General features: G+C 42.8%; 2 protein-coding genes across 3 annotated transcripts in view; one reads left to right on the forward strand and one right to left on the reverse strand.

Moving 5' to 3' along the window:
* The first annotated feature begins 2,175 nt into the window (after positions 1-2,175).
* On the forward strand, positions 2,176-23,239 carry LONP1 (lon peptidase 1, mitochondrial). Its single transcript, XM_010580684.1, has 17 exons — positions 2,176-2,260; positions 2,670-2,789; positions 5,347-5,575; positions 6,125-6,186; positions 6,762-6,891; positions 7,282-7,365; positions 9,076-9,296; positions 11,824-11,962; positions 14,090-14,268; positions 15,435-15,522; positions 16,967-17,089; positions 17,863-17,979; positions 18,266-18,406; positions 18,492-18,657; positions 19,674-19,882; positions 21,198-21,362; positions 22,857-23,239. Exons 2-17 carry the CDS (start codon positions 2,713-2,715, stop codon positions 23,019-23,021), a joined length of 2,295 nt encoding a protein of 764 aa, XP_010578986.1. The 5' UTR covers positions 2,176-2,260; positions 2,670-2,712; the 3' UTR covers positions 23,022-23,239.
* A 1,203-nt stretch (positions 23,240-24,442) lies between these two features.
* RPL36 (ribosomal protein L36) overlaps positions 24,443-26,182 on the reverse strand; it is a 3,035-nt gene continuing 1,295 nt past the window's right edge. For both annotated transcript variants that reach the window (XM_010580695.1, XM_010580703.1), the window contains 2 exons: positions 25,178-25,312; positions 24,443-24,574 (listed from right to left, as the gene is read on the reverse strand). In XM_010580695.1, coding sequence (XP_010578997.1) covers positions 24,485-24,574; positions 25,178-25,312 — 225 coding nt within the window. In that variant the 3' untranslated portion in view covers positions 24,443-24,484. The remainder of the gene's footprint in view (positions 24,575-25,177; positions 25,313-26,182) is intronic.

The following is a 26,182-nucleotide window of genomic DNA, read 5'->3' on the forward strand; positions in this document are numbered from 1 at the left end:
GGGGCGGTCCCGGGGCCGGGCGTTCGCTCTCGCCGCCCCGGCCCGCTCGGCTGGAAGGAGCGAGCCGGCCGCCGCCAGGGGTGTCGGGGCCGTGGGGCGGGCGACGGCTCCGGGGCGGTTTTGCAGCGGGTCGCCGAGCGTGGCTTCGCCTGGCCTTGGCTGAGAGCCCTTGAAGGGGGGCGGCTGCCCTTCGGCCGGGGTTTTCTGGTGGGCGGCGTAACCGTCCTTGACCATACGCACAGGTGCATGAGGTATAGCCTCCCAGATTCTGGTAGTGCCAGCGCTGCTTGTCTCCTCAAAGCCACACTCTTCGTCTCTTCGGGTTTCTTTTAATCATAGGGCGCTGGGGAGGGTGGAAAGGTGTATAACGCTCTACAGCCTTCTGCTTCTTAGTGTTTATTTCTAGCTGTGTAGCCTGCCCATGCTAGAATAGTAGTTTGTTTTGGGATAGTTACAGACTTTGAGTTTCCTAAGTATTGCATCAGTCAGTAATGCTTCTAATGGGCAAGGGCAGTGATTCGTGCAGAAAGTCTTTCAGAGTTTGCTGTCTTCTCTGTGTTCTTTTGCTGAAGGTTAAGCAAACGTGTCCTTGGTTTAGCTTCGTGGGCTTGTGTCATAGCACCAAGAACAGTATTTGTGAAGGCAGTAAACTGAGCTGCACGAAGAAAGCATGAGTTCAGTATAGAGCAACACTGCTACGGTGGGAGAGCATGCTGAGAGATAGGGATGGTAATCCCAAAATTTCAGAGTGTGATCTTTCCCCTCTGCACCCCTATATCTATATTTAAGAGCCATAAATTTGATCTTTGATATGTGACTTGAGCTTACAGACCAGAAATACTTTTCTCTCCTGAAATGCAGCCATTTTGGAACAAGTACTCATATATTTGCACCTCACTAGTATTTTACCAATCTGATTTTGGAGTAAATGTAACAAGAACTGAAGCAATATTTTCCTGTTCCAGTAGTGTTATTTATCATAATGTTATTTCTACTGTGGTATTTTTCTGCATGTCCAAATCTAATATGTGAAACTTTTAGTGTCTTCATAGATGTGTTGGGGGAAGGAGAAGATTTTATACTATTATGATCTTTAGGCATGCAATCCTATGACACTTTTACGTACAGGTCATTAATTTCAACACATAGGTCAACAGTTTCTTACATTAAGATAATTGTTAAGTGCTCTCTCTTATCCTGCGAATTCATTGTGCTACCATTTAATACTTCCTTTCCTGACAATGTGAAGTCTCTACAGTGAATATGGAATTACTAATTTTCTTCTCTCTGTCAATGTCTGTGACACTGGCAAGCATAGTTTTGCTAGACATTGTGCAAAATTAAAATAGGTGTGCCAAGATTAGAATAGGCCAACAACAGTGGTACTGCTCAAGCTGCTCTGTCAAGACTATGCTGTTTATTCTCAAAAGTGTTGAGCAATGCAGCTTATGTCCATCACTTTGAAAGAACACTCAGTGGTCAGTAGTGTGACTTTGTGCAACAGTAAAATTCATGAGAAGGTATTTTGTCAGTCACTGAGGGTTCAGCCTGCTGTGATAGCAATTACTGGTGCTGGGAGATCTGCCAGGGGCAGATGTGTGGCATCCAGAGAGCAGAGGGGAATAAGAAAGTAAAACAGCAATAAATACTGGCTGGGACTCAAAGCAGGGACTCTGGTAGTCTGGTGGGAGTAGGAGAGCAATTGAGCAGAGGGGGCTTTGGAGAAGAGGGTTTAAACTAGATTGGGTGGGCAGAATTCAGGCAATTGAGGGGGAAGATTGGACTAGCACCTCAGTAGGAGTGGAGAGCCAGGACGTACAGGTATCAAAGGGGAAGGGAACAGTGATAGCAACAGAAACTCTTACAAAGTGTTGCTCAAGTGACTGAGAGGTTTCTTGCTCCTAAGACGTGTACAGATTAGGCCTAGTTTCTGCCCCAGCCTTCGAGCTTGTCTTACGTACTCAGTGACTTGTTTTAAATACTCAAATTTCATGTTTCTCTAATATTCTTCTGCTTCCATATTACTGTCCCCTAATGAGGGCAAGACTAGAAAAATACGAGATTAGACTTCATAATTCTGTCATAGGGTTTCACCATGCCTGGCCTTACACACTGAGGATGCAAAGCTTATGGAAAATCCATCTCTGACTTCATACCTATTGTTGTCCTAGGTAAAAAATAAGAAGCTGGTTGAGCTGCTGAGGAGGAAAGTTCGTCTTGCCCAGCCTTATGCTGGTGTTTTTCTTAAAAAGGATGATAAGTAAGTTGTTTCTCTTGATCTTTTTAAAAATAAGCTATTTTTATGACTAGGCTGTGTTTACACTAAAAGCTATGATCTCAAATTCCCTGCCTTGGATAGTATTACAGAAATTGTGTATAGGCTTGGACCATCCTCTTACTATGACAGTTTTCATTGCCACCACCAGCACTGCTAGGAGCTTGAGTCTTGCTTTAGAAAAGGCTGTTATTATTTGGGAGGGAGATGAACCATCCAGGTAGTTGGGTGATTTGGAAGGGGGCTACATGGTGGTAACAGTGGGGATGAAGTGAAGTGGTTTTGCTTCTGAGTCCAGTTTAAAGTTCTGCAACCAGTGGTGGTTTCTTTCTTTTTCAATATTACCTGCTTTCTCAAGATTCTGAATATCTACTCCAATTTTTTTCCTCAATAGCAATGAATCTGATGTGGTGGAAGATCTGAATGAAATCTACCAGATGGGAACTTTTGTACAGATCCATGAAATGCAGGACCTTGGAGACAAGTTGCGTATGATAGTCATGGGACACCGAAGGTAATTACTTGTACTTCCACTGCATCTCACCAGACTTCTTTATGAACAGATATATCCCTTTATTGTTTTCACCACATATATGCAATTTTGTACACAGCTTGTGTATGGCAAGCTTTTGCTTTGTTACTACAATGTATCCTGATAGAGCTCTGGTGCTCCAGCCCCAATATTCTGTGTATTATTGCAGATGCAACAGGTTAGTCACAAAAAGTAAGAGCTAGTGCCTGTCATTCTCATATAAATTGTCATGTGATGCAAGCAAACATTCATGAAGCTGAAGTTTAGGGGTTTAGGTTTAGTAATGGTGAAAAAAATTCTCTGGAACTAATTCAAGACAGTATTTTTGCTTTTTTAAAGAAAACAAAAAAAAAGGCGTTCCAGAACAGTAATTATGTCTTGTCCTAGAACTGAATTGAAGAGAATAGGATTATTGTTGGGAATATAGGTTTAGCTATTTGTGTGAAGTATTTTGAGCTAAGACAATATAAAATTGTGGTTTTAAAAGTGTCAAATAATTAACTTCCATTATAAGGGAAAATACAAGGACAGAAACATGGCGGGGGAGACAGATTCAGGGTGGGTTTTGCTTTGAAGCATTGTTTTTTTCCTCCCACTCACTTTGCTTCAGTTACATTTGTTCTGGACAGCAAAGAATGGGCAGTACTTCTTGAAGCTGAATTTGTGTGAGTTTGCGAGTCAACTCCTTTCCAAATGAAGTCTTAGACCTCCTGCTGCATTATCAAAGCACAACCTTGTTTGATTAGATTTTGGAAATAGGCAGCTATTGGATTTGGTTTACTTGTAATAGAAATATTTCTCTATAACTTGGAAGGTGTTGGAAATTGGTCTTTATTTATTTGATTGAGACACAGAACACTGGTCAGTCATGTCCATAAGAACCACACTGGGTATCAGATCTGAGGAGCACGCTGCATTTACAGGATAAAAATATAGAAAAGGAAACTCTTATATCAGCAGCCAAAATAATGAAATGTGGTGTCCTGCAAGTGTGGGTCCTCTCATTTCTAAATCCCTCCTTTGGCTCTCCCCATAAACCTTCTAGCATGCTTTCAGGGTCAGAGCAGCACATGCTGACTGGCCTGCTGGCTGCTGCCAAACTCTGTTGCAGTTGCGCTACAAGGGGATGTTCTTCTACCCAGCAGCTGATTTCCACCACCAGCACCCCCATCTTCCAGAAAACGTTTTTGAACTTAATTGTCTGTGACTCTATTCTGTTGACAAGAGTAGTCAAAACTTGCTAGTGGCAGACAGTTGGAGTAGTTGAGGAGGTCTTATTTTTTGAAGGAGATCACATGGAAAATAAGACCTGCACCCTGCACATAATTGCAATTATCCCGTGAGCTGGGAGTCTGCTACACCACAAGATTTTTTTGGACTCCATATTCACAGCCTAGAAAGACAACTCTGTCAAAGGCTACTGCAGTTCCTGAGTGTTTGTCTAGCACTCATCTTTGGTGGGGAAACCTTTTAAGCCAGTGGAGAGGGCAAGATTTTGATCCCTTTCTGGAGAACTGTAGATCATAATCTGTATTGAAAACATCTGACATGAGGTTGTATGCACAGCAGGCAAAATTCAGAAAAGTTTAAAAACAGTAACAAGGAAACAAATTTTTTTGGAAAGTGATTATGCCATGTGATCTAGCCTGTCCCTTTTAGGGATTAATACTCAATTAATTTTGTGGAATATACTGTGGGTTTGATCTCTTTAAAAATCATAATCTAGGAAATCTCCTTGTGTGATAGACTAAAATTTCAAATGTCTAGGTATGGAATGACTTCAAGGTCCATTATACACACAGTATATAATATTTAGTATTACAGTAGATAATGCAGCAGATGTGGTTTGAAGCAGAGACTGATTGTTGAGAATCAGAAAACTGAAAAAGCAGAACATAATATTCAGAATTAAAGTGAAACAGTGAACTTGCTTTTCACGAGAGACAGAAGAGGGTATAAATCCACATCAGAGTTATTGGTTCATGTAGCTAGAGAAACTAGCTCCTGAGCAGACATACTAACCGTGATGCTTTATTAATTGTTCTGCTCTTGTGCTGCAACTTGTCACTGAGAAGTCAGTCTGTGATACTGAGCTTTGTGTGCATGTGTATATTCACCAACATTATTTACATTATTTTTCTTTTAATCGTTAGAAATCTGGTCTTGTAGTTCTGCAAAAAAGCTAACAAGGTTTATGACAAAGGTGCTGTCAGCTGCCCTTGGCCTCTCATTCATGCACCAATAGGCTAATTCAATGGTCAGTTAACTTTTGTGTGGCAACTTAACTGTAAATTTACTTAGTAAGTCCTATCAGTATCTACCACTTGATTATTACTGTTTTACTAAATCAAGCCTTATTTTGACAAAATGAACCAAAAGCTAAGCCTTGTCAAAACACGTACAATCAGTCACCTTTGTCAAAGTTTGAACTTTTAATTTACTTAAAATACAATTTAGACTCTTTCCTTTTCATGCTGAAGAGCTGAAATCACATATAACAGAGGGCAGTTGATTGTAGCTGGTTTCTTCTGGCTTTCAGGATTCGTATAAACAAGCAACTAGAGGTTGAGCCTGAGGAGCCTGAGAACAAACAGAAAATTAGAAGGAAACAGAAGCGCTCTAAGAAAGAGGCTGAAGAGGAGCCTGGAGCAAAGGACCAACCTGTGGAAGTGGTACTAGATCCTGTAGCTGCTTCGTCGCAGGAGGTTCTCATGGTAGAAGTAGAGAATGTGGTTCATGAAGATTTTCAGATTACAGAAGAGGTGAAAGTGAGTGAATTAATTATACAAGCCTGGACTTGTCCTGTAGAATTGCACCTACATTTCATGCTTAAAAGGAAGAGTTCTAAAATCGGGCTTTAATTTCAGAAACCAGTTCCTTCTTCTCACAGTCACTGCATGAGGGGATTATATGAAAATAATGATTTTTCATTACAACAGCTCAATTCCTTAGAACTGGTCACTTCAAAAAGTTGCTGAATGAGTAGGTTGGGCTGTGCTTAAATCTGTGTAATGTCCTCTATCAAACTGCTCCAAGGTGACTTGAGTGGTCAACTTGATCATATCTGCTGGCCAAGAACCAGTTAAGTTTTGTGTATGCAGGAAGCCAGCCTATAGCCGTTCTTACGTTTCCTTGCCTCCTAGGAGGAATAACTGCCCCAACACCAAGTACCGTTACAGCACACCGTTGCAGATGGGTGACCAGGGGTTGTAGTTCTGTGCTCCCATGCTGGAGAGGTTGGGGAATGTCATGTTTGTACTGAGGCCTTGTCTGTCCTTTTCCAGTCTTTATTGATTAAATTTTTATTGTGTTTATAGGCACTTACTGCAGAAATTGTCAAAACAATCCGGGATATCATTGCCTTGAACCCCTTGTACAGGTATGTTTTCCCATGCTGTCCTGCTTTGGGAGCATCGTGTTCTCAGGTTGGAGTATGCCTTGTCCTTTTGCTGTAATGAAGAAGAGATATTTGATGAATTGTCACCTAGAATTTTGTCTTGGGATGTAAGATTTATTATCCATTGTTGGAAACGGAGGGGAAGTTGTGAAAACCTGATGTGAAACTTAAAATACAAGGCAGGATGATAAGTCCTATGGCAGGTGATCTGGGTCTAAGTGAAGGTCATTGCAATACGTGTCATGGTCTGATCCATGTAATATGAGCATAGTAAGAGTCTTAGCATACTAACACAAAAAATTTTACATAACTTTTAAGAGAGCATTTCATATATTTGGTTTTATTTATCAGCAATTGTTCCTTTCATCGAGTGATTGATGTGTTTGTTACTGAGTACTGGCTTAGTCAAATTTAAAAAAAAAGAGTTATTTTGCTATGAAACTGAGCTGTGTTTAATTTCTTTACTCTGTCATAACAAGTAAATCACTCCATAAGGGTACTCCCTTGTGAATGTGAAAGTTCACAGAGCATTTTGGGTTTTATTACCATTTTTTCAGAGAGTCTGTACTTCAGATGATGCAGGCTGGACAACGTGTGGTAGATAACCCTATCTATCTGAGTGACATGGGTGCAGCACTAACAGGGGCCGAGTCGCACGAACTTCAAGACATCTTGGAAGAAACCAGTGTAAGATGAAGCTTTTAACTAAAGCTATGCTAACTGAATTAGAAGTATGTCTGTTATATGTTCTTTACCAGCCTCAGTACAGAGGGGACTTCAGTGCTATGTTTGATGATAGATTAATACCAGTGACTAGGTTCCTGTTGAACGATATAGTAAGTCATTAATAACTTGACTTAAGGGAAAGGCTGGATGCTCTGCATCTTCGGTGGCAAATAATTTTCTTTTGTGCATTGGTTGCATGCTGTGGAATTGCTACACGTTTCATTTTTCCACATCTGCAGGTGCTGGAGAGTTCTCCCAGACAACCTGTTGGAGCTTTTTATTCTCCCTTTCTCACTGGGAGTTGACAAGAATATTGTGTCTGAAAACTCATTTTGTGTCTTTCTTTTCCAGATTCCCAAACGGCTTTACAAAGCCCTGTCCCTTCTAAAGAAGGAGTATGAGCTGAGCAAACTTCAGCAGCGTCTTGGAAGGGAGGTAAGTTTTCCAAGTAACACATACATTGTATGAGTATGTATTTATATCATGTCCACCACTGTGATGCTTAGTATGGCCAGTGACGAATTTTAAAGCAAGACAATGGTACACACTGTAAAGGGAGGTCATTTTAGAGTTAAGATTTTATATTCTTCTTCCATTAGAAATGCAATTTTTCATGCACATTGTAAAAGTAACAAGACATGAGGCTATAGCATCTGCTGTTGAATTGTGTCCAAGTTGTAATTTCATGCAAGCAGGTAAATCCTAGAGGACTGCAGTTTACCAAACACCTGTGTAAAAATATACAGCGTAATACTGTATATAGCATATAATAGTGTAAATAGCACAATGTTATTTTAAAAGACCCTCTGCTAACTACTGTGAACTGCAGTAGTTCCAGACTGTTGTAAGTTTTAATCAGAATACAATAACTGCATCAAAATGGTAACGAAGTATAAGTAGTACAAAGATTTGCGTATACTGAGCTAAAAGTTCCTGGGTTTATTAACTCCCAATAATTGTGGCTTTTAAAATTCATGTTAAGTGCAAAATGCTTTTGGTCCGGGGTAGGAATTGTTGGAGACTTCTTAAGCAAATTGGACACATGCAGTCTGTGGGTGCAGATGGGATGCATCCAAGGATACTGAGAGGACTTATCAATGTCATTTTGTTGCCTCAATCATTTTTAAAACACTGTGGTGAACGGTGAGGTTCCTGGTAAGTGAAAAAAGGTAAATGCCATGCCCATCTTCATGAAGGAGAATCAGGGAGACTACAGACATGTCAGCCTGCCCTCAATCCCTGGGAAGATTTTGGGGAAAATCCTCCTGGAAGCCCTGTACAGGCAAATGAAGGAGGACATGATTTGGAAGAGCCAGAAGGGATTTTTCCAGGAGCAAACTGTGCCTCATCGACCTTCTTGACTTCTCTAATAAGAAGGCCTAGAGTACAAAGGGAGAACAATGGCTGTTGTATACCTTGACATTAGCAAGCCTTTGTTGTGGTCAGCCATAGTATTCTTACAACCAAATTGGGATGTTACAGGCTGGAAGGAAGTAGTATAAGGTGGGTGAAAAAATTGGCTAGTCTACTGGGCAGAAAAGGTTATGATCGACACTGTAAAGTCTAACTGCAACTAGCTACTAGTGGTCCCCCTCAGGGAATCAGTAAGAACCTCCTCAAGTTCAGCAAAGAGAAATTCATAATCCCACACCTGGGTTGGAATAACCCAGTGCAACAGGACAAGGCTGGGTGCCAACCAAATAGAAAATAGCTTTGCAGAAAAGGACTTTGAGGCCCTGATGTACAGGAAGCTGGCCATGAATTAGCAGTCTGTCCTTGTGGCAAGGAAGGCCAGCTGCATACTGGGCTCTATTTGCAGTTGGGTAGACAGCAGGTCAAGAGAAGTTATTCCCTTTTATTTGGTGCTAGGGAGATCACGTCTGGCTTACTCTGCCCAGCTTTTGGTCTCCCCAGCGTAAACAAAACATTGAAGTACTGAGTCATGGCCAGTGGAGACCACTGAGATGTGGAGGGAGTTAGAGTATGTCACAGAGTCACTTTTTATATTAGAACATGCTGCAAATTATTTCCAAGTAGTATTTTCAGTTGCTGAAAAGGTCATAACGGAGAAGTATTTGGAAGCATTTCATGTTTGATGAGTTGTGCCAGGAACAGAATAGTTACTGTATTTGTTGCTTTGTCTAGGTTGAAGAGAAGATAAAGCAAACACATCGCAAATATCTTCTCCAAGAACAATTGAAGATCATTAAGAAAGAGCTAGGTCTGGAAAAAGAGGACAAGGATGCTATAGAAGAGAAATTCCGTGAGCGACTAAAGGACCTGGTAGTGCCAAAACATGTCATGGATGTGATTGATGAAGAGTTGAACAAGTTGGGCTTGCTGGATAATCACTCCTCAGAATTCAAGTGAGTCCATGGCTGTGTCCTCTGCTGTCAGGGTTAGTTGGGAGAATGAGAGAGATCAATACAATTCTGTGAAGCTCTTGCTTTAATAGTTTCTTTTCTCTTTTGTCATAGTTGTTTTCCTTGAATGTAGCATGTGATCACATCCTAGCTATAGGATTGTTCTCCAAATCTCCTGTTTTATCGTAGTTTACCTCTGTGGACTTCCGGAGGGCAAACTTTGGCCTGTTCAGGACACTGGTTGAGAGAGTCCCTTGGGAGACAGTCCTGAAGGGCAAAGGGGTCCAGGAAGGCTGGACATTCTTCAAGAAGGAAGTCTTAAAGGCTCAGGAGCAGGGTATTCCCACGCGCTGCAAGATCAACCGCTGGGGAGGACGACTGGCCTGGCTGAACAGGGAGCTTTTGTTGGGACTCAGGAAAAAAAGGAGAGTTTACCATCTTTGGAAGAAAGAGCAGGCAACTCAGGAAGAGTACAGGGATCTTGTTAGGTCACGCAGAGAGAAAATTAGAAAGGCAAAAGCTTAGCTAGAACTCAATCTGGCCACTGTCGTAAGAGTATATCTGGCCTATATCAGAGATAGTGTGGCCAGCGGGAGCAGGGAAGTGATCGTCCCCCTGTACTCAGCACTGGTGAGGCTGCACCTTGAGTACTATGTTCAGTTTTGGGCCCCTTGCTGCAGGAAAGACATTGAGTTGCTGGTGCGTGTCCATAGAAGGGCAACAAAGCTAGTGAAGGGCCTGGAGCACAAGTCTTATGAGGAGCGGCTGAGGGAACTGGGGTTGTTTAGTCTGGAGAAAAGGAGGCTGAGGGGAGACCTTACCACGCTGAAAGGAGGTTGTAGCGAGGTGAGTGTTGGTCTCTTCGTCTAAGTAACAAGTGATAGGACGAGAGGAAATGGCCTCAAGTTGTGCCAGGGAAGGTTTAGATTGGATATTAGAAAAAATTTCTTTACTGAAAGGTTTATCAAGCATTGGAACAGGCTGCCCAAGGAAGTGGTGGAGTCACCATCCCTGGAGGTGTTAAAACACATGTAGACGTGGCACTTCAGGACATGGTTTAGTGGGCATGGTGGCATTGGGTTGACAGTTGGACTCGGATGATCTTAAAGGTCTTTTCCAATCTAAAGGATTCTGTGATTCTTTTGATCGTTTTAGGTCTTCTCTTGCAGCCTAACACTGTAGATAGGAACTGTGCTGTCTGTTCCACCTCAAGAAATGTGCAGTGATTCCTTCAGCCCTGAATTTTGGCTCTTCTCACTTGTTCTTAGGTGTTTTCGTTAGATGTGAGAGAAGAGAAGCTAGTTGCTAACACGTGACATTGGCTAAGCTACCTGAGGTGGTCCCTGAAGTGTTGGGGCAGGGCTGGAATTGCAAAGGAGTGAATAGCTTTTGCCACATAATCCATGACATAGATTGTCAGAACCTGAGCTTTCTTTGAACGTTTGTCTGTTGAGGTGGTTTGTGCTACAGCAGTCAGTGTAGTCATCAGCACTTTAATGTCCTGGATCTTTGCTTCTAGAATAAAGTATCTTTTATGGAGTAAAAGACTGTCTTTGAGAGCAGGCGTGATTTGGATGAGAAACATCTTGATAATCATACACGAGGAGGAGGAGGAGGGAGGAAGCTAGGAAAGACACACTGGGCTTCACAGCCAGCATAGTACCTTTCCCTCCAAGTACTAACAGTGGTAGAAGTTTGCAAAGGAAGTACTTGGGAGAAAAAAGCCAAAGCTCTTGGTGTGGCAATTGCCTTTGCCTTAGGGTGAATCCTGGGACCAGCCAGCCAAGCATGAGGAGGCTGTGCTTCTCTGTGTTCATGACTGTGCACAATTTACTGTTTAGTGCATCCTGCAGACCTCCCTGTACATTTGAATCGCTGATCTGGGTGTGCGGTTTTAGAACAGATGAGTGCTGCTTTTACACACTTGTGTTCTTAGTAACAGTCTGTTTAAACTGATTATCTCTACTGTTAGCTTCCGCACTAACATCCTTATGCCCCAGTCTTAAATCTTTCTCTGTCGTGTTGTACATCCAGCTGTGTTTCCTTGCTTCTGAGCCAGGAATCTTTCTTCTTTACGTTGTCTTGGTCCACTGGGGAAACAAGAGGAAACTGGTTTTCTACCTTTTAAGTTTCATGACCTGATCCGAACAGTTGACAGTAGTGCAGAGCTTACAAACAATCCTGCTCATCTTCAGACAGGAACCAGCCCAAGATCAAAAAATCATACAGGGAATTTGTGTGCAGAAATCTAGGTCTTTGCATGGTATGTTGGAGGTTCTTTGTCTTGGGAAAGCAAAAGCTGTGAAAAAAAGCTTTGATTTTGGAGGGGGGCAGGGATGGACGGACAAGGGAATGAAGACCATAATGAAAGGTTAGCAATGGCTGCCCAGGTAATGATGTTCTTTTCATAGTCTCCCTTCCATGAGTAGTTCATATCCCACTTGTTCTGGAGGAGATTATTTTGGAAGGCAGTGGAGGAAGTTGTGAGTTGGTTGTTGTGAAATTACTCTCACTTGTGTATTTCTCTTAGTGTTACACGGAATTACTTGGACTGGCTGACTTCCATACCATGGGGTAAGTGTAGTGAGGAGAACCTGGAGCTGACCAGAGCCCAAGCAGTTCTGGAGGAGGATCATTATGGAATGGATGATGTCAAGAAGCGAATTCTGGTAAGGCAGGAATAGGCAGTGTGTCCCATTTGACACTCTGCTTAGCATTGAGCATTTTGCATGTGTTTCACATTGCAGCTCTCCATTGAATTGTGTTAATTCATGGATCAAACGGAAAGCTGCATGAAAGAACAGAACGTTCTGATGTTCACTTAATGTGTTTAATTACTTGAGGCAATGAAGGTCATATTCTGATTTTGAACTGCAATATACTGTTCTGCTACTTAATGCTGAGCAAGTGAGTAAGTGTCCAAGGGAAGCAGTCTCTGGATTTTAATCAGTTTGTTGAGAGACTATTAAAATTGTTCTTCTTGACTGGCAAAGGTGCTGCCTTTCCAAAACATACTGGACCTCTACTCAACTCTAAAATTAAGAGGGCGTAAGTTAACTAAGATGCATGTTTGCCTCACAACCTTTACCTGTCCCTCAGAGTTGCGTTTGATGCTGAAGGGTTTATAGTCTGTGCAATACAGCCCTCATAATAAGCAAACAGGGTAGTTTTCAGTGTTGCCTTGTTCCACAACTTGTGTCACTTTTGCCTGAGGATGTCCTGCCTGTGCTTGCTGTGGTTAGGGAAGCTATTTTAGATAAGACTAGATACTTGCAACAAGTTGCAGCAACTTCAGTGACTTTCTGTGGGAACTGCCTTCATTTCCAGGGGACAGGAATAGGCTCCTCCTTGTAGCCAGCTAACGCATTCAAGCAGTGAAAGACAATCCCAGTGCTGGCAGGATTTGTATCATACTGGGCAAGTGCATCAAAGTGCGCAGGGGAGGGGAGACAGGTGCAGTAACTGACTTTGCATTAACAAATCGTGGTGAGAGCTTAGCAGATTTGGTGAAGCTGTTGAGTGTAGCTAGCCTTCAACTTGGGCGTTTCCTTCCAAAGAGTGTAGTAAGGCAGTTTCTCTTACTTTTCCCACATGCTATACGTAGTAGAGCTTTGTGTTACCTTGGGGACAGCACTTAGGCCTCCTCAGTAATTATTGTGCACAGAAGCCATATAGGCATCTCCTAAGCTAACAGTATGATGTCATTATATATAATGCATAGTAAATTCTTAGACATCCTGGAATTCTGCTTTTATTAAATTGTTTTGTTCCAGTCTCTTCTAGAAAAAGATAAAGGTTGTGAAGTATCTCCTCGCTGACAGCCAAAGGGGGCTTCTTTCCCTAGTAGTGCCCAAGACTTGCGACTAAATCCCTCTATCTGATTTATTATTTTGAATGATTTGTGGTAAGGCTGTTGTTGAACACTTGCAAGCAGATAACCCCTTTTGAGTATCAGTCTCTTAGGTTGCTTGTCAGCACTATTCATGCTGACTAGGCCCAGCCTTTATATAGAAATAGATAGAGTTGCATCATACAGGTCTGTGGCTTTGATTATTGATGTGATTATTTCAACACATAGGAGATTCCCCAGTTGTAGCAATGCAAGCAAGGTTGATGATTTTAAGGTACTGAGAAATACCTACACAGGTTTGAGCCTTAATTAGATTGGTGCTATTGTCCTTGTATAGTATTGCTCTGGAGTTCAGTGCTGTAGGGGGAAGAGATCAAGGCTCATCTTTGCTAAATAGTTGGCTTGTTACAGGGGAATCACATCTCTGCTCACTTGCACAGTGATTTCGTCACTGTAAGCACATGAGCAGTTGAGACTTCAGTTCTGAACCATGATCTTTTCATTTCTCAACTGCTGAGTGTTGAGGGTTGCCTAGCACAGGGGTGTGAAAAGATGCAAGCTTAACTTGGCAAAGAAGTGGTACAGTAGGAGATGATCACTTGTGGCTTTAGAGACTCAGGTGAGAACTAGGGAAGCTGGGAGAAGAACTAGAAGTCTGTCTTCCCACTCCAAGACAGTGGAGAGAGAGCAAGACTACTTCTCCTGGTGAGATGAGTACAGAGCACAAAAGCCAGGGACAACCAAGTGTGTAAATAACCAGAGGGAAAAGAGGTGCACCAGTACAGTATCCTTACTTAGCTTCTCCCCTTGCCGACCCCAACAAATTTGAGGACCAGTTTTGTATATGGTGCTCATTTTTTAATCATTGCTTGACCTGATAATAAATGTGTTTTGGTGTTGCTGCAGTTGCCCTTTGTTCACTACTGGTGTTTCGTCTGTTCTGCAGGAATTTATAGCAGTCAGCCAGCTGCGAGGATCCACCCAAGGGAAGATCCTATGTTTTTATGGACCCCCTGGGGTCGGCAAAACCAGTATTGCCCGCTCCATTGCCAGAGCCCTAAACAGAGAGTACTTCCGCTTCAGTGTTGGAGGGATGACTGATGTAGCAGAAATAAAAGGACACAGGTCAGTGTAACTTGAACAGTTTCTCTATCCAGCAATTTTTACTTATGTTGTCAAAATAGGAACCTAACTGAAGTTGGACTATGTCTGTAATTTTCATCTCTGTTCTGCCAACCCTTGCTGATAGGAGTTGGGATATAGGAAGAGGTGAAAAGGATAGCAAAGGGCAGAGTTTGGAACATAATCATATTCTAAGTGCAGTCACTTCCTGCTTCTTTTGTATGCTTATAGGAGGTCTTTGAAAAAATGCATGAGCTACCCAAAAGCATTGGACTGATGCCAAATGCTAATTCATGTCTGTCTATAAATGCCAGTGCTAGGGAATGGTGACAGTTTGGACAGGGCCATTCACATGTTCAGGTGTGATTAAGACGTGGTTTCTGAATAACAAGGAGGGAGGTGTTGCATGAGGAAAACTGGGGAACAAGAATATTCATGTGGAGAACAAGATGACGTGAATACAAAAATCAGTAGATCAGACCCTGCCACAGGTTTATTTTCCTTCCACATACACCTTAAAACTAGCAGTGTTTTCAAACTAGTAAGAGTAGCTGTTCTGTGGTGTTAATTGAACTTGTGAGGTTCTGCCCTATATGATGCAGAAGCAAAGTATTTTATATACTTCTCAGGGTGTTCTCTGCTCTGTGCTTCTTGGCATTCACTCTGTTGTTACCCTCTTGTTCTGGTTCTGTATGTTCCTGGATGCCAGTTCCCTCTAGCAGAAAGATTGTGTTTTGCTGTTAGCAGTTTGTTCCTTCAGTGTATCTTTTGATTTACACTGATCTTCTGGTTTTTGTCCCTATCAAGTGAGGGAATGCAACGTTCCCTTTTCTAATGTTTCTTTACCCAAACCCCAAGAAGTCACTATTCAAACATCTCTGTTCTCAGCCATACCTCTTTGCTTCCCTCTAATGTAAAAGTGGTTAAAACTAAAGATAAAAACTGCAGTCCAGGAGTATTCTGCCAAAATGCATGTCTGATCTCTACTGGAAACAGACTAGATGGGTCTTGGTGGTTTCTATGGTGATAGAGAATCCTTTTGATATATGTAGAAGAAATAGAGACTTGTTTCCCAGCAGGATATACCTGTTCCATCAGCTGCATGCTGTGTTGTGTGATGTGTGCTGTAGTTTACAGTGGTTCCCTAAATACAGTCTCTGGTAAAACAGGAGGACATATGTTGGAGCCATGCCAGGAAAAATCATCCAGTGTCTGAAGAAGACCAAGACAGAGAATCCACTTATACTGATCGATGAGGTGATGTACCTGGTCTTTCTTCTAGTTTTTGCTCTTAAAAACATGTATCAATTCTTGACCTCAGTAGGAAAGGTGAAGCAGTAACTCTCCTAAAAATCCCAGGGTTTTTTTATTTAAATGAGGCTGGGCTCTCAAGTTCTTTGGATGACAGTGATACCTTAGACCTTTTGTTTTCTCTTCCTATAACGGACTTCAACTTTAATATCTCAGTTGTGCCCTTCTCATTAAATTGTAGCTGTTTGGATTGCAAGGATCCTAATGGAGCTGGCTGCATATTCAGAGGCTTCAGTAGCTCTCGTGTTCCTACCTAGGTGTGGGAACATCATTGTGTAGAAAAACATTATTGCTTATGTGATTATTAGAAAAAGTCACTCTCTCAGCTCATCTAAAGCAAGACTGTAAGGAGTAGATGCTTACAGTCAATTTGTGGTCTGATTTGAGAATAAAGTGAGTCAGGGCTACCAGCCTACTGCTTTGTGGAAAAGCACATAAGGACAGGATATATTGGCAGGTGTTCAGAACAGACGAAAGGTCTCTCTAGCCTCCTTGTGTGCCATGCCTGGGAAAGACCAGCAGCAGCTGCCTTGGGAATGGTATGGGGGACCAAGAAACTGGGTAATGAGTCGCAGTGTAATGTAACCAACAAGTATCCTGATTCAAAAGGTAATGAAAGCTGTAGGTCATGGCACTTTTACTTAAGTGGTGTTGGTGAGGAGCCTTGCATTGGCTGTATTAGCAAATTGCATTATGTTCATCTAGTTAACACTACTCTTTAGGGAGAAAAAGCAGTGGAGAGTGGCCCTGTTGTGACCTCTCCTTCTGAGGGACATGAACATGCTGAAAGAGACAACAACCTTGGACGTGGTCCCGGGCAGCCAGCTCTTAAGTGGCCCTGCTTGAGCAGTGGGGTTGGACAAGATGACCTCAAAGTCCCTACCATCCTCACTCAGCCTATGATTCTGTGAAAGCAGCAAAGGTCACTAGCTGAGCTGTGATGAGTGGCTGTGTATAGGCACTTTGCACTTTGGGCAGAGTAAGGAGAGTGTCTTAGCTTACCTATTAGGGAAGTGGTACAAGCTAGCACCCTGTAGTCCTCCCACTGTGGAGTAAGTATTTTGGTCTGTGAATACAGCTTATCTTAGGTTAACATGTAGTAGCCCACTAATCCATGATAACTCACTTGCTTTTGATTGTATGCACATTCCCTGAGACTTCACAGTGCTTCTCTACAACATTGTTAGTCCTGTGTCTTGTCAGGTGTGTCATGAGCTCACACGGTAGGATAGTGGGGACTTGGGTGAATACACGGAAAACTGATAGACTGGTGGTGGCTGTTTATGAACAAACACATGAAGATTTTCAGATGGAGCCTGGAAAGAATCTTTGAGTGAGAATTTATTGTGGTGAGAAACTTCTTGGAGTATTTAAAGTTTTTCTCCCATAGGTGGATAAAATAGGAAGAGGCTTTCAAGGGGATCCATCCTCAGCCCTTCTAGAGCTGTTGGACCCAGAACAGAACTCTAACTTCTTGGATCATTACCTTGATGTTCCTGTGGATTTATCAAAGGTATTTCTCTCTTCTGCAGAGGTTGTAGAGCTGGAATTTATGAATGTGTATCAATGCAGAGATTTCCTGTCCATGAAAAGATGTTGATATTTTAGTCAGCTGGAAAGTCATACGGATGGGATTGAGACACGAGTGGTATAGTTTTGTCTCTGCAGGAACTGGCTTTAACTGAAGTGTCTGTACATGCTTAACAGAACACAATGACCAGCGTATGTCCTATAGCCCTAACTCCCTGTAGAGCTAGGGACACAAAGATGTGTGGTATCAGGTAGAAAAGGCAGGAGCTTTTCTTCTACGTAATGATTGGCAGAGTTGCTATAAAGTGAGGTAGCCTCATGCTGCTGTCAAGCTTTTGAAATTGGTTGTCTTTGCACACTGTTGCACTTTTTATGCAGCTTACATTAATTGCAGAATTGATGGATTAGAAATATATATATATAATTTGGTCACTTCTGTGCTAACTTCATAGAAGGTAGAAATAACTTGGAAGTGACTTCTAGATCTCCCCAGGCAAATAGTTTCCTGGTCCATATCAGACCATTCAGATTCCACAGTTTGTGCTGTGTGTATTTCTAAACATTTATTTTGGGGGTAAGGAACATCCTACTACATAGTTCTAAAATCCAAACCCTTTCCTGTAATAAAAACTAGATTCCACAGAGATGATCTTGCTCCAGCCCTTCAGGCAGAGAAACACAGACCTGAGGAACTATTGATTGGAGTAAAGCAGCAGGTTAATGAAAATGCTTAATAGGATGTTGTAATACTTCCAGGTACTTTTTATTTGTACTGCCAATGTAACAGAAACCATTCCAGAGCCACTGCGGGACAGAATGGAAGTGATCAATGTATCAGGATATGTAGCAGAAGAGAAACTTGCAATTGCAGAGGTAAGAGAAACCACTGGTGTGCTGTGAATTACGTCTGATAAAATGTTTTTGGCAGATTCAGGCTTACGTATTTACAGCCAACTCTGTCCAAAAAAATTAGGCACATTGCATTTTGGACAGAGTTCCTCTGATTTGAACAGCCAGTTAAAGTAAGGCAGGTGTTCCTTAGGCTGTGGACTCCAGAAAGTGGCATTGAGCTAGTAGTAGAATGAAGTTGAGTGAATTGGGACCACCAGGCTTTTGTCACAAATACTAACAGAAGTATGTGGGGGATTATTTCTTTCAGAGGTACTTAGTCCCTCAAGCGCGAGTTCTGTGTGGCTTGGATGAAAACAAAGCCAAAATCACATCAGACGTCCTGACTGTTCTCATCAAGCAGTACTGCAGAGAGAGTGGGGTGAGGAATCTGCAGAAACAAGTAGAAAAGGTGAGGGAAAGTTGTGTGTAACTATGACCACTGTGCTTCAGCCTTCTCAGCTTTTTCTACAGAAACAAATTACTGTCTCACTCAGGTATTGAGGAAATCTGCCTATAAAATTGTGAGTGGAGAAGCAGAGATGGTCCAAGTAACACCTGAAAACCTGCAGGACTTTGTAGGAAAGCCAATCTTCACTGTCGATCGCATGTATGAAACCACTCCTCCAGGAGTGGTGATGGGTCTGGCCTGGACAGCTATGGGTGAGACAAAATGACTTTTGGGTTAATGTCTACACTTCCGTATAATTTTCAGAAATTGAATGTGATAGTCAAACCGAATTTTCCCTGCTGAGTCCAGTGAAGTTCTTCCACTGGCACCAGTAAAATTAACTTCTGTGGCTTTTTAGATCCTGACTACTTCTTCCTGAAGAAAGGACCCTTTCTTATTCCCTTACCCAGGGTCATTTTAGCTTCAGGCCAACATGTTTTCTCTTTATGCTCCATATCCCGTATGAACCGCGTACATTAGGAACAGCAGTAACTAAAAGCATAAGCCTTTTCAGAGAGGACAAGACCTTGTCTGCTTCCTTCAAAGCAGGAGGTGCCGTTCTGACTTATGGCACAGCTGAGGCATGCTATATCTCTTCAGTGATGTTGCACCACTGACTTAGCTTTCAATGTCAAGGGCAGATACAGGTATTCTAGCACTCTGTTGGGGTGGGTGCAGTTGGCTAGTTTACGATTCATTGGATTACTCCCCTAGTAACTTGGGGACTTATATGCACCACAGTACGGAAATACAGCACACAGCAAGGGATATGACCCCTGCATACCCTAACTGACCTTGGGTAGAACTGAAGTAGTTAAGAGGGAAATTATCAGTATGGTGGAGAAGTTGAATAGATGTCTTAATACTGGAAGGCTGAACTGGCTAGCAGGGTGTTATGGTATGAGCTTATCTTACTTTTTAGTTATGAAGAGCCTGAAACCATTATAAGAACTGATTATTTCCACTAAGTAGGGGTTGCATCCATATTGGTGGAGTGTGAAGTCCAAAAGAGCAATGAATGGAGACTGTCAGTGCAGTGCTGTTGAGATTCCTAGCTAGCCTTCCTGAAGGGATTCAGAGAGCAGGTTTCAACTGCTCTTTACCTAAGAGCTAGTGTCTCATCAGAGAGCCCCAGTTCCAAATTACTGACATTGCTTCTGCATCACCAAAACCTCCTGGTTTGAGTTTTCCTTTAACTTTTCTCAGGATGTTGTTTTTCTCTTCTTAGGAGGTTCCACTCTGTTTGTTGAAACATCTCTGAGGCGACCCAAAGACAAGGAGAACAAGGATGGGTCCCTTGAAGTAACAGGACAACTGGGAGATGTAATGAAAGAGAGTGCCAAAATAGCTTACACGTTTGCAAGAGCCTTTCTGATGCAGAAGGACCCCAACAATGACTTTCTCATGTCTTCCCATATCCACTTGCATGTGCCAGAGGTAAACTGATGCAGAATTCACAGAGCATGCATAGCAGCTAGGCTGGTTTGCTCCACCTAGACATGAAGCTGGAAAGCACTTCATTTGTCCATATGTTGTGCAGAATGCCCTTTTAGCAGTAAAACCTAGAAAAGACAACACTTTCCTCAGGATCTTGTGAAATCATTCTTACGAGCTATGTTTCCATTCCTTTCTGCAGCAAGCATGTGGCAAGAATACAGGGGCTTGGATAATGCTGTAAGGAATCCTAGACTTTTGTTGTAGCTGTTGGCCCTGTCGTGCTGGTGGGGAAACCGTGGCATAGAGATAAGCAATTTGAATAAAAGCTTGTATGCAGCTACAAGGAAACCAAAGTTTAGGTCTCTGTTACCAGGCCTTCATAAAGGCTTCAGCTCATTTACACTTAATTGAAAATACTACTCTTGGCCTCTGTGCCATGGTTTCTAGTCCATATAATGGCAGTGATTGCATTTTCCCAGTGTTTGGGACTGAAAATAAATGCTCACAATGCTCAGAGGGTCTCATACACTGTAACAGCCTTTGGGCAGGTGCATTACCTTAGGCAGGTTTTGTATTATGATTGTGCCCAAGCTTTGCTTCTGACCTATTGCATGCTTTAACCTAGTCCACAGGCTCCTTGTCGCAGCTTGCTCTGTGTCTGTCCAAGTACTTCATGTTATCTGTGTGTTCATTTCCTGGAGGATCAGAAAACATCAGACATTATCTTTGCCTCTGATCCCTCTCAAACATTCATTTCTTCTGCTCTTACCTCAAAGATCTGTTTGGTCTCAGATAAATCCAGACTTGTCACTAGTTTAGGCCTGGATTTTGTTGGGTTTTCTAAACTGAATGATCTTCTCTGCCTTGAATGATTTTCAGTATTGTCCTCCACTATTTTGTAACTCTTGATGCTCACTTCCCATGTGATGCTGACCTCTGTTCCTTGTTTCCATGGTTGACTTAAGTCAACAAAAAGCTTCAAAGCATTCATGCTCTGGTTTTTTGCTCATGTTGCTTATTCAAAGTCCTGAGCCTGATAAGTATTGTGGTGGCATTGGGCCAGAAACCAAACTGTAGACTCATGGATTATTCCTCACGAATAAGGTGAGGATTGACATAGTTGTTAATAGATCAGCCAATTCAAATAGCAGGATTCCATCAGTCACACTTTGTAAAAAACCTTCATGAGACCCCATGAAATTGGGGCCATGTTCAAACAGCAATGACAAAGGTAGTGTCTGGCTTTGCTACTCTTTGAATGAACTAAAGGTAGGGGGGTTTTGCCTTTTTTTTTTTTTTTTTTTTTTTAAAACAGGGAGCAACACCAAAGGATGGACCAAGTGCAGGATGTACTATAGTAACAGCTTTGCTATCGCTAGCCATGAATTGCCCAGTGAGGCAGAATGTGGCCATGACTGGAGAGGTGTCATTAACTGGAAAAATTCTTCCTGTTGGTGGAATCAAGGAGAAAACTATTGCGGTAAGAGCTCTTCTCTTGTCTCTGTGCCATCATCTGTGGGAGAGCACCCTCGACTGGGCTCAGCAGTGACTGGGACACCCAGAGTGATTGCTCCTGTAGTGGGAGAGGCAGTGATTCAATACGCACTGTGGAAAAGCCTGCTGGGGGAACATGGGGATCTTGCCTGTGTCTCTGGCTGTGAGGAAGATGGGACCCCAGGCTTTGTGCCAGGGCATCTGTGTTGATCTAGTTACTAGACTGGTAGAATTAAGGGTAGAAGGTATCATCTGGCTGTTAAAGCTGTCTTCTCTAACACAGACTGGCATGGTCCAATAATCTGTGCTGGGTTGAAGTACCTGTTTAAGGAGGGCATCCAGTGTAGATTTGATGGTATCCGTAAGGTATCGTCCTTAACATTAAGGCTGTGTTGCCTAGTTCCAGCTTGAATTTGTCTGACTTAAAATTTCACATAGATATCCCTATGTTTTTCTGGGTTTAGATGGAAGGAACTTTTAATGTCTTGCATTTTCCCCTGTGAAGTTTGTTTTAGTAAGCTATACAGATCAAGTTATCTGAAGCACTCTTGCAAGCACTGGATTTATAGTGGTGCTTGTTTTTTTAGTTTCAACCATTTGCAGTTTTCAGAATTCTTCTCCAAGCATTGCATCTCTCTCTGTACTTTTCATCTGCACAGCTCTTGCCTACATAAGCCTTGCATCACACACATTTTTGTGTCTTCACGAATGGTATTGGCTCTTTCAGTAGCCTGTTGAGCTGGGGCTTCACATCAGTGTTCTGTCCCCAAACCTGTTTGGGCTACAGCCTTGTGCAATGGGATTCCTTTTCCTCATGTGGCTTTAAAATGGGCAATTCTGTATTTTGTTCTGTGGTAGTCATTAAAGAAGGACTAACATATGGTAGGGATGTCTGTGGCACTGATGACTGGCTGCACTTGGACGAGCGCGAGTGGCCACCCAGGGGTAAATGCAGGATCACCCACAAAGTGAGTGGGTACAAACCTGCCACTTCATGAGCGGGCTCCACTTTCTGTGCTCCTTCCAATGCAGATGTCCATATCAAAAGGTTCTGTAGAAAGGTGCTATGGGCCATGCATGTTGATGTGGTGGGTTGGTCTGATAAGCTGTTTCTAATTCCTCCTTTGATTCTAGGGTTTATCCTCACCCAAGTTGGAAAAGATTTTTTAATTGTTCTAAACAATCCCCCAATGTGCTGACGTAGCCCTTCTAAAATATCTGCTGCCACTTCAGCTGTCCCTGCAGCTGAGAAGGTGGGACTAGAGGGTGTGTGTTTTGGGGGCCTGGGGAGATCTAGAACATGATCCGTCCTTAGTGACATCTTCTGTAAGTAATGCCCTTGCTGCTCTCCAAAGTAAAGCCAGATCATGCTCCTAAATAACTGTTCTTGTTCTTGGTTTCTAAAGCGGAAGAGTGTGTTTCTGGTAGATTGATGGATTTCTAGGACTCAACAAACTGCATAACTTTCTTTTCACCATAGGCGAAGAGGGCAGGTGTTACCTGCATCATTCTGCCATCAGAGAATAAAAAGGATTATTACGACCTTGCTGGATTCATTACAGAAGGACTAGAAGTGCATTTTGTTGAGCACTACAAAGAGGTATTTGATATAGCATTTTCAAAGCTGGATTCTACTGGAGGATGACACTCAACAACCTAATGGCTGGAAGGTGGTCTGTCCCTTAATGCTCAGCCCCCACCCAGAAATGGGGTGACCTGGGGAAATCCTGAAGTGGGACATGGAGCTATTGCTGCTGCGCAGCTGCTGAAATGAATTATGGCTTTGCTAGAATAAAGTATTTCTCACTCTTTAATATTGAATTATGATCCACATTAAGTATTTCCAATAAAATTGTGAAATTTTACCTAAGGAATGTGCATGTTACCTGCTACCAGCAGTAGAGCTAGTCTAGTCTTTTCTAATTAAAGATGTTACAGTTACTTCACTATAATTCTAAACAACACTTATGCAAAAACATTTAACTCTACAGAGCTAGGGCTATGACTGACATAGTGTTCCTGATGTGCTGGTAGATGAGTACCTCTCAGAAGCCTCTCCCTGTCTCGGCTTATAAGCCTGTACTAGGCTGGAGGGGAAACTGTGACATTTTAGGACAGTTCAGCAGAGCTAGCACTTTCAGCTCCTGAGGGATGTGGTTCTCCAGATTAAATCACAGGTCAATACCATCAGAAACAACTCCAGGCTTAAAGAGAGCAGGCACAGACAGAAGAGCCATGTGCTCAGTAGCAGCAGTTAGCACTGCACTCTACCATAGCCTGTCTTTGCTGCTGCAGCAGCTGTATTATGTTCACCGAGTGAAAAAAGGAACTAAATGTCTTAGCATGACTGTTGTACATCAATGAGCACAGGCTTGGGCCACAGAACTTGAGTACTTCATCTTAAGGCAAATACTAGAAAAACTTAATTTAAATAGGGGGAGAGGAGTTACATGAAGTCTACCTGAAATGCATGTCCTTGTGCAGGAAGAACAGCACTCATGCTGTCTCGCGGCAAGGTCACCCTTAGTGGAGAATAAAGAATCATCCTGCTGCAATTCAGGGAGCTCTTACTGACTGCAATTCTTCCATGATTTGATAACATACTGCAGAAAGTAGGGCACGAATGGAGGGTACACAGAGAAACGCATGAGCAAGAAAAGCTGCACAAGGAACAGGATGAAGTGCCATGGGGAAGGAGTGCAAAGTTACTACTATTTTCAACAGCAATTTTTGTCCACTGACTTCTCTCCTACAGGCATCTAGGTTTGGAGATGGACTGGGAGGTGGAGGTATCACAGCCTTCACAAGCTTAGCTATTGCAGAGGCTTCCACATTCTGAGAAAGGCTAGCTCCGCAAGGTCTGGAGGAGGATTCCCCCTCTAGAACATACCACAGGCTAGTACCAGCAACTCTAATATCAGCAACTCTAGCAGCAGGTAAAATAGAATAGCAATGCAAGTTCTGGATTACTGCAGTTCAGGGCCTTGTCAGCACAGTTCCTCAGCAGCCCCAGGAGCACCCCATTCCTACAGGCTGAAGCAGATGTGCCATCAAGTCACTACACTGTTTTTGTGAGAAAGGACTTTATTGAGTTACAACCTGTACAACTCAATCCTTCTTTGCAGCAGCTTTCCTCATGGCTGCCAGGACGTTACTGAGTTCTTCCCGCTTTCGCTTGGCCCGAATGTGAGTGCCAACCTGCAGGGGAGAGAGCAGTGCAGTCAGCATTCATCCCAGCAGAGGACAGCTAACACTTCTTGGCTGCTTCAGGCGTTCACTGAAGGCTGCTTTACTCAAAAAGCAGGCAGGATGGTGAAGTTCTGGTAAACATGGACTCAAACCCCATCCACCTTGACTGGCCAGCCAGGAACAACATACCATCCCATCTCAGTAGTAGTTCTACTCAGTTATTTTGGGAAAGGTAGAAGCTGCTTTCAGCTCTCATGGCTGCCCTCAATGAACTCCATTTCAAGTTACCTGGTTAATGGTACCCAACCTCCGTCAGTATTGCCCTCCTCTTCCCCAGACCAGATTTGCAAATAACGCAAAAATAGCAGGGCAAGTCTGGCTTCGTGTAGCTCAGGGCCTTTTTGGCAAAGTACCTTTATGTCCATCTCCTGCTCTCCCACCCAACCCCAGGAACATTCCCTCCACTGCCTCAGATTAGACCAGTAACTTCCCAAACAACTGAGAAAATAAGAGAATTAATTAAAAAGCAAAGTATCCCTAGCGAAGGGCAGAAAACAAAGTTAACAATAGCAGAGTTTTTGCTGGCCTCATTAAGATGGCAGATTGACCTACCCTTTTCTTTATGAACTTCAGAGCACGTTTATCTTTGGAAACTTTCAGCAATTCCATAGCACGTCTCTCATAGGGTGCAAAGCCGCAGACTTCCCTGATCATGTCTCGCACAAACTTGGTGTGTTTGGTCAGGCGCTATAAGAAGGGGGGGAGGGAAAAACACGTATGGATCACAACGAATGTAAGTGCTGCTTTACCGAGACAGGACCACAAAGGGTTGTGGCAAACTCTGGGCTAAGGCCCCCAAACCAGCTTATGCTATTAGCACATCCCAAGGAAGTATGATCCCCTGGTAGGTGCTATGCAGCGCAGTGATTGCGACAAGACCTGCTAATCTCTTTTCATTTTAGCCACAGTACTGGGTATTTTGCACATTTGCATGCACCAACATTTTTTTAAAAAGCAGGACCATTAGATAACCAGGGTTTGCACTGCTACGCATCTCAGACACCACGTCAAGACACAGCATTTAATGAAATGGGATAAAAGATGCAAACTGCATTAATCTCTTGTATTAACACACACGTTCATTAAACCTGGATAACTCCCAGTATTTGTCATTATGGGGCAGTTTTGCGGGGTACACCTGTTGTAACCAAGAGAACCAGACTAGGAGGGACTTCAGAAGTCACCCAGCCTATTTTCTATTTCATTGTGTGTTGGTTTTGGCTGGGATAGAGTTAATTTTCTTCATAGTAGCTAGTATGGGACTATGTTTTCGATTTGTGCTGAAAACAGTGTTGATAACACAGGCATGTTTTCATTATTGCTAAGCAGTGCTTAGACAGTGTCAAGGCCTTTTCTGCTTCACACCAGCGAGTAGGCTGGGGGTGCACAAGAAGTTGGGAGGTGATACAGCTGGTACAGCTGACCCAAGGGATGTTCCATACCATATGATGTCATGCTCAGCATATAAAGCTGGGGGAAGAAGAAGGAGGGGGGGACGTTTGGAGTAACGGCGTTTGTCATCCCAAGTAACTGTTACATGTGATGGAGCCCTGCTTT

The sequence above is a fragment of the Haliaeetus leucocephalus genome, unplaced genomic scaffold, assembly GCF_000737465.1.
Source record: "Haliaeetus leucocephalus isolate CR32 unplaced genomic scaffold, Haliaeetus_leucocephalus-4.0 Scaffold76, whole genome shotgun sequence".
NCBI classification, from domain to species: Eukaryota; Metazoa; Chordata; class Aves; order Accipitriformes; family Accipitridae; genus Haliaeetus; species Haliaeetus leucocephalus.

Bases quoted from the DNA above. Each gene is read 5' to 3' on its own strand.
- LONP1 (XM_010580684.1), top strand. From the start codon at position 2,713: ATGGGAACTTTTGTACAGATCCATGAAATGCAGGACCTTGGAGACAAG. The intron at 2,790-5,346 runs GTAATTACTTGT...TCTGGCTTTCAG, and splicing joins ATAGTCATGGGACACCGAAG to GATTCGTATAAACAAGCAAC. The intron at 21,363-22,856 runs GTAAGAGCTCTT...TTTTCACCATAG, and splicing joins TCAAGGAGAAAACTATTGCG to GCGAAGAGGGCAGGTGTTAC.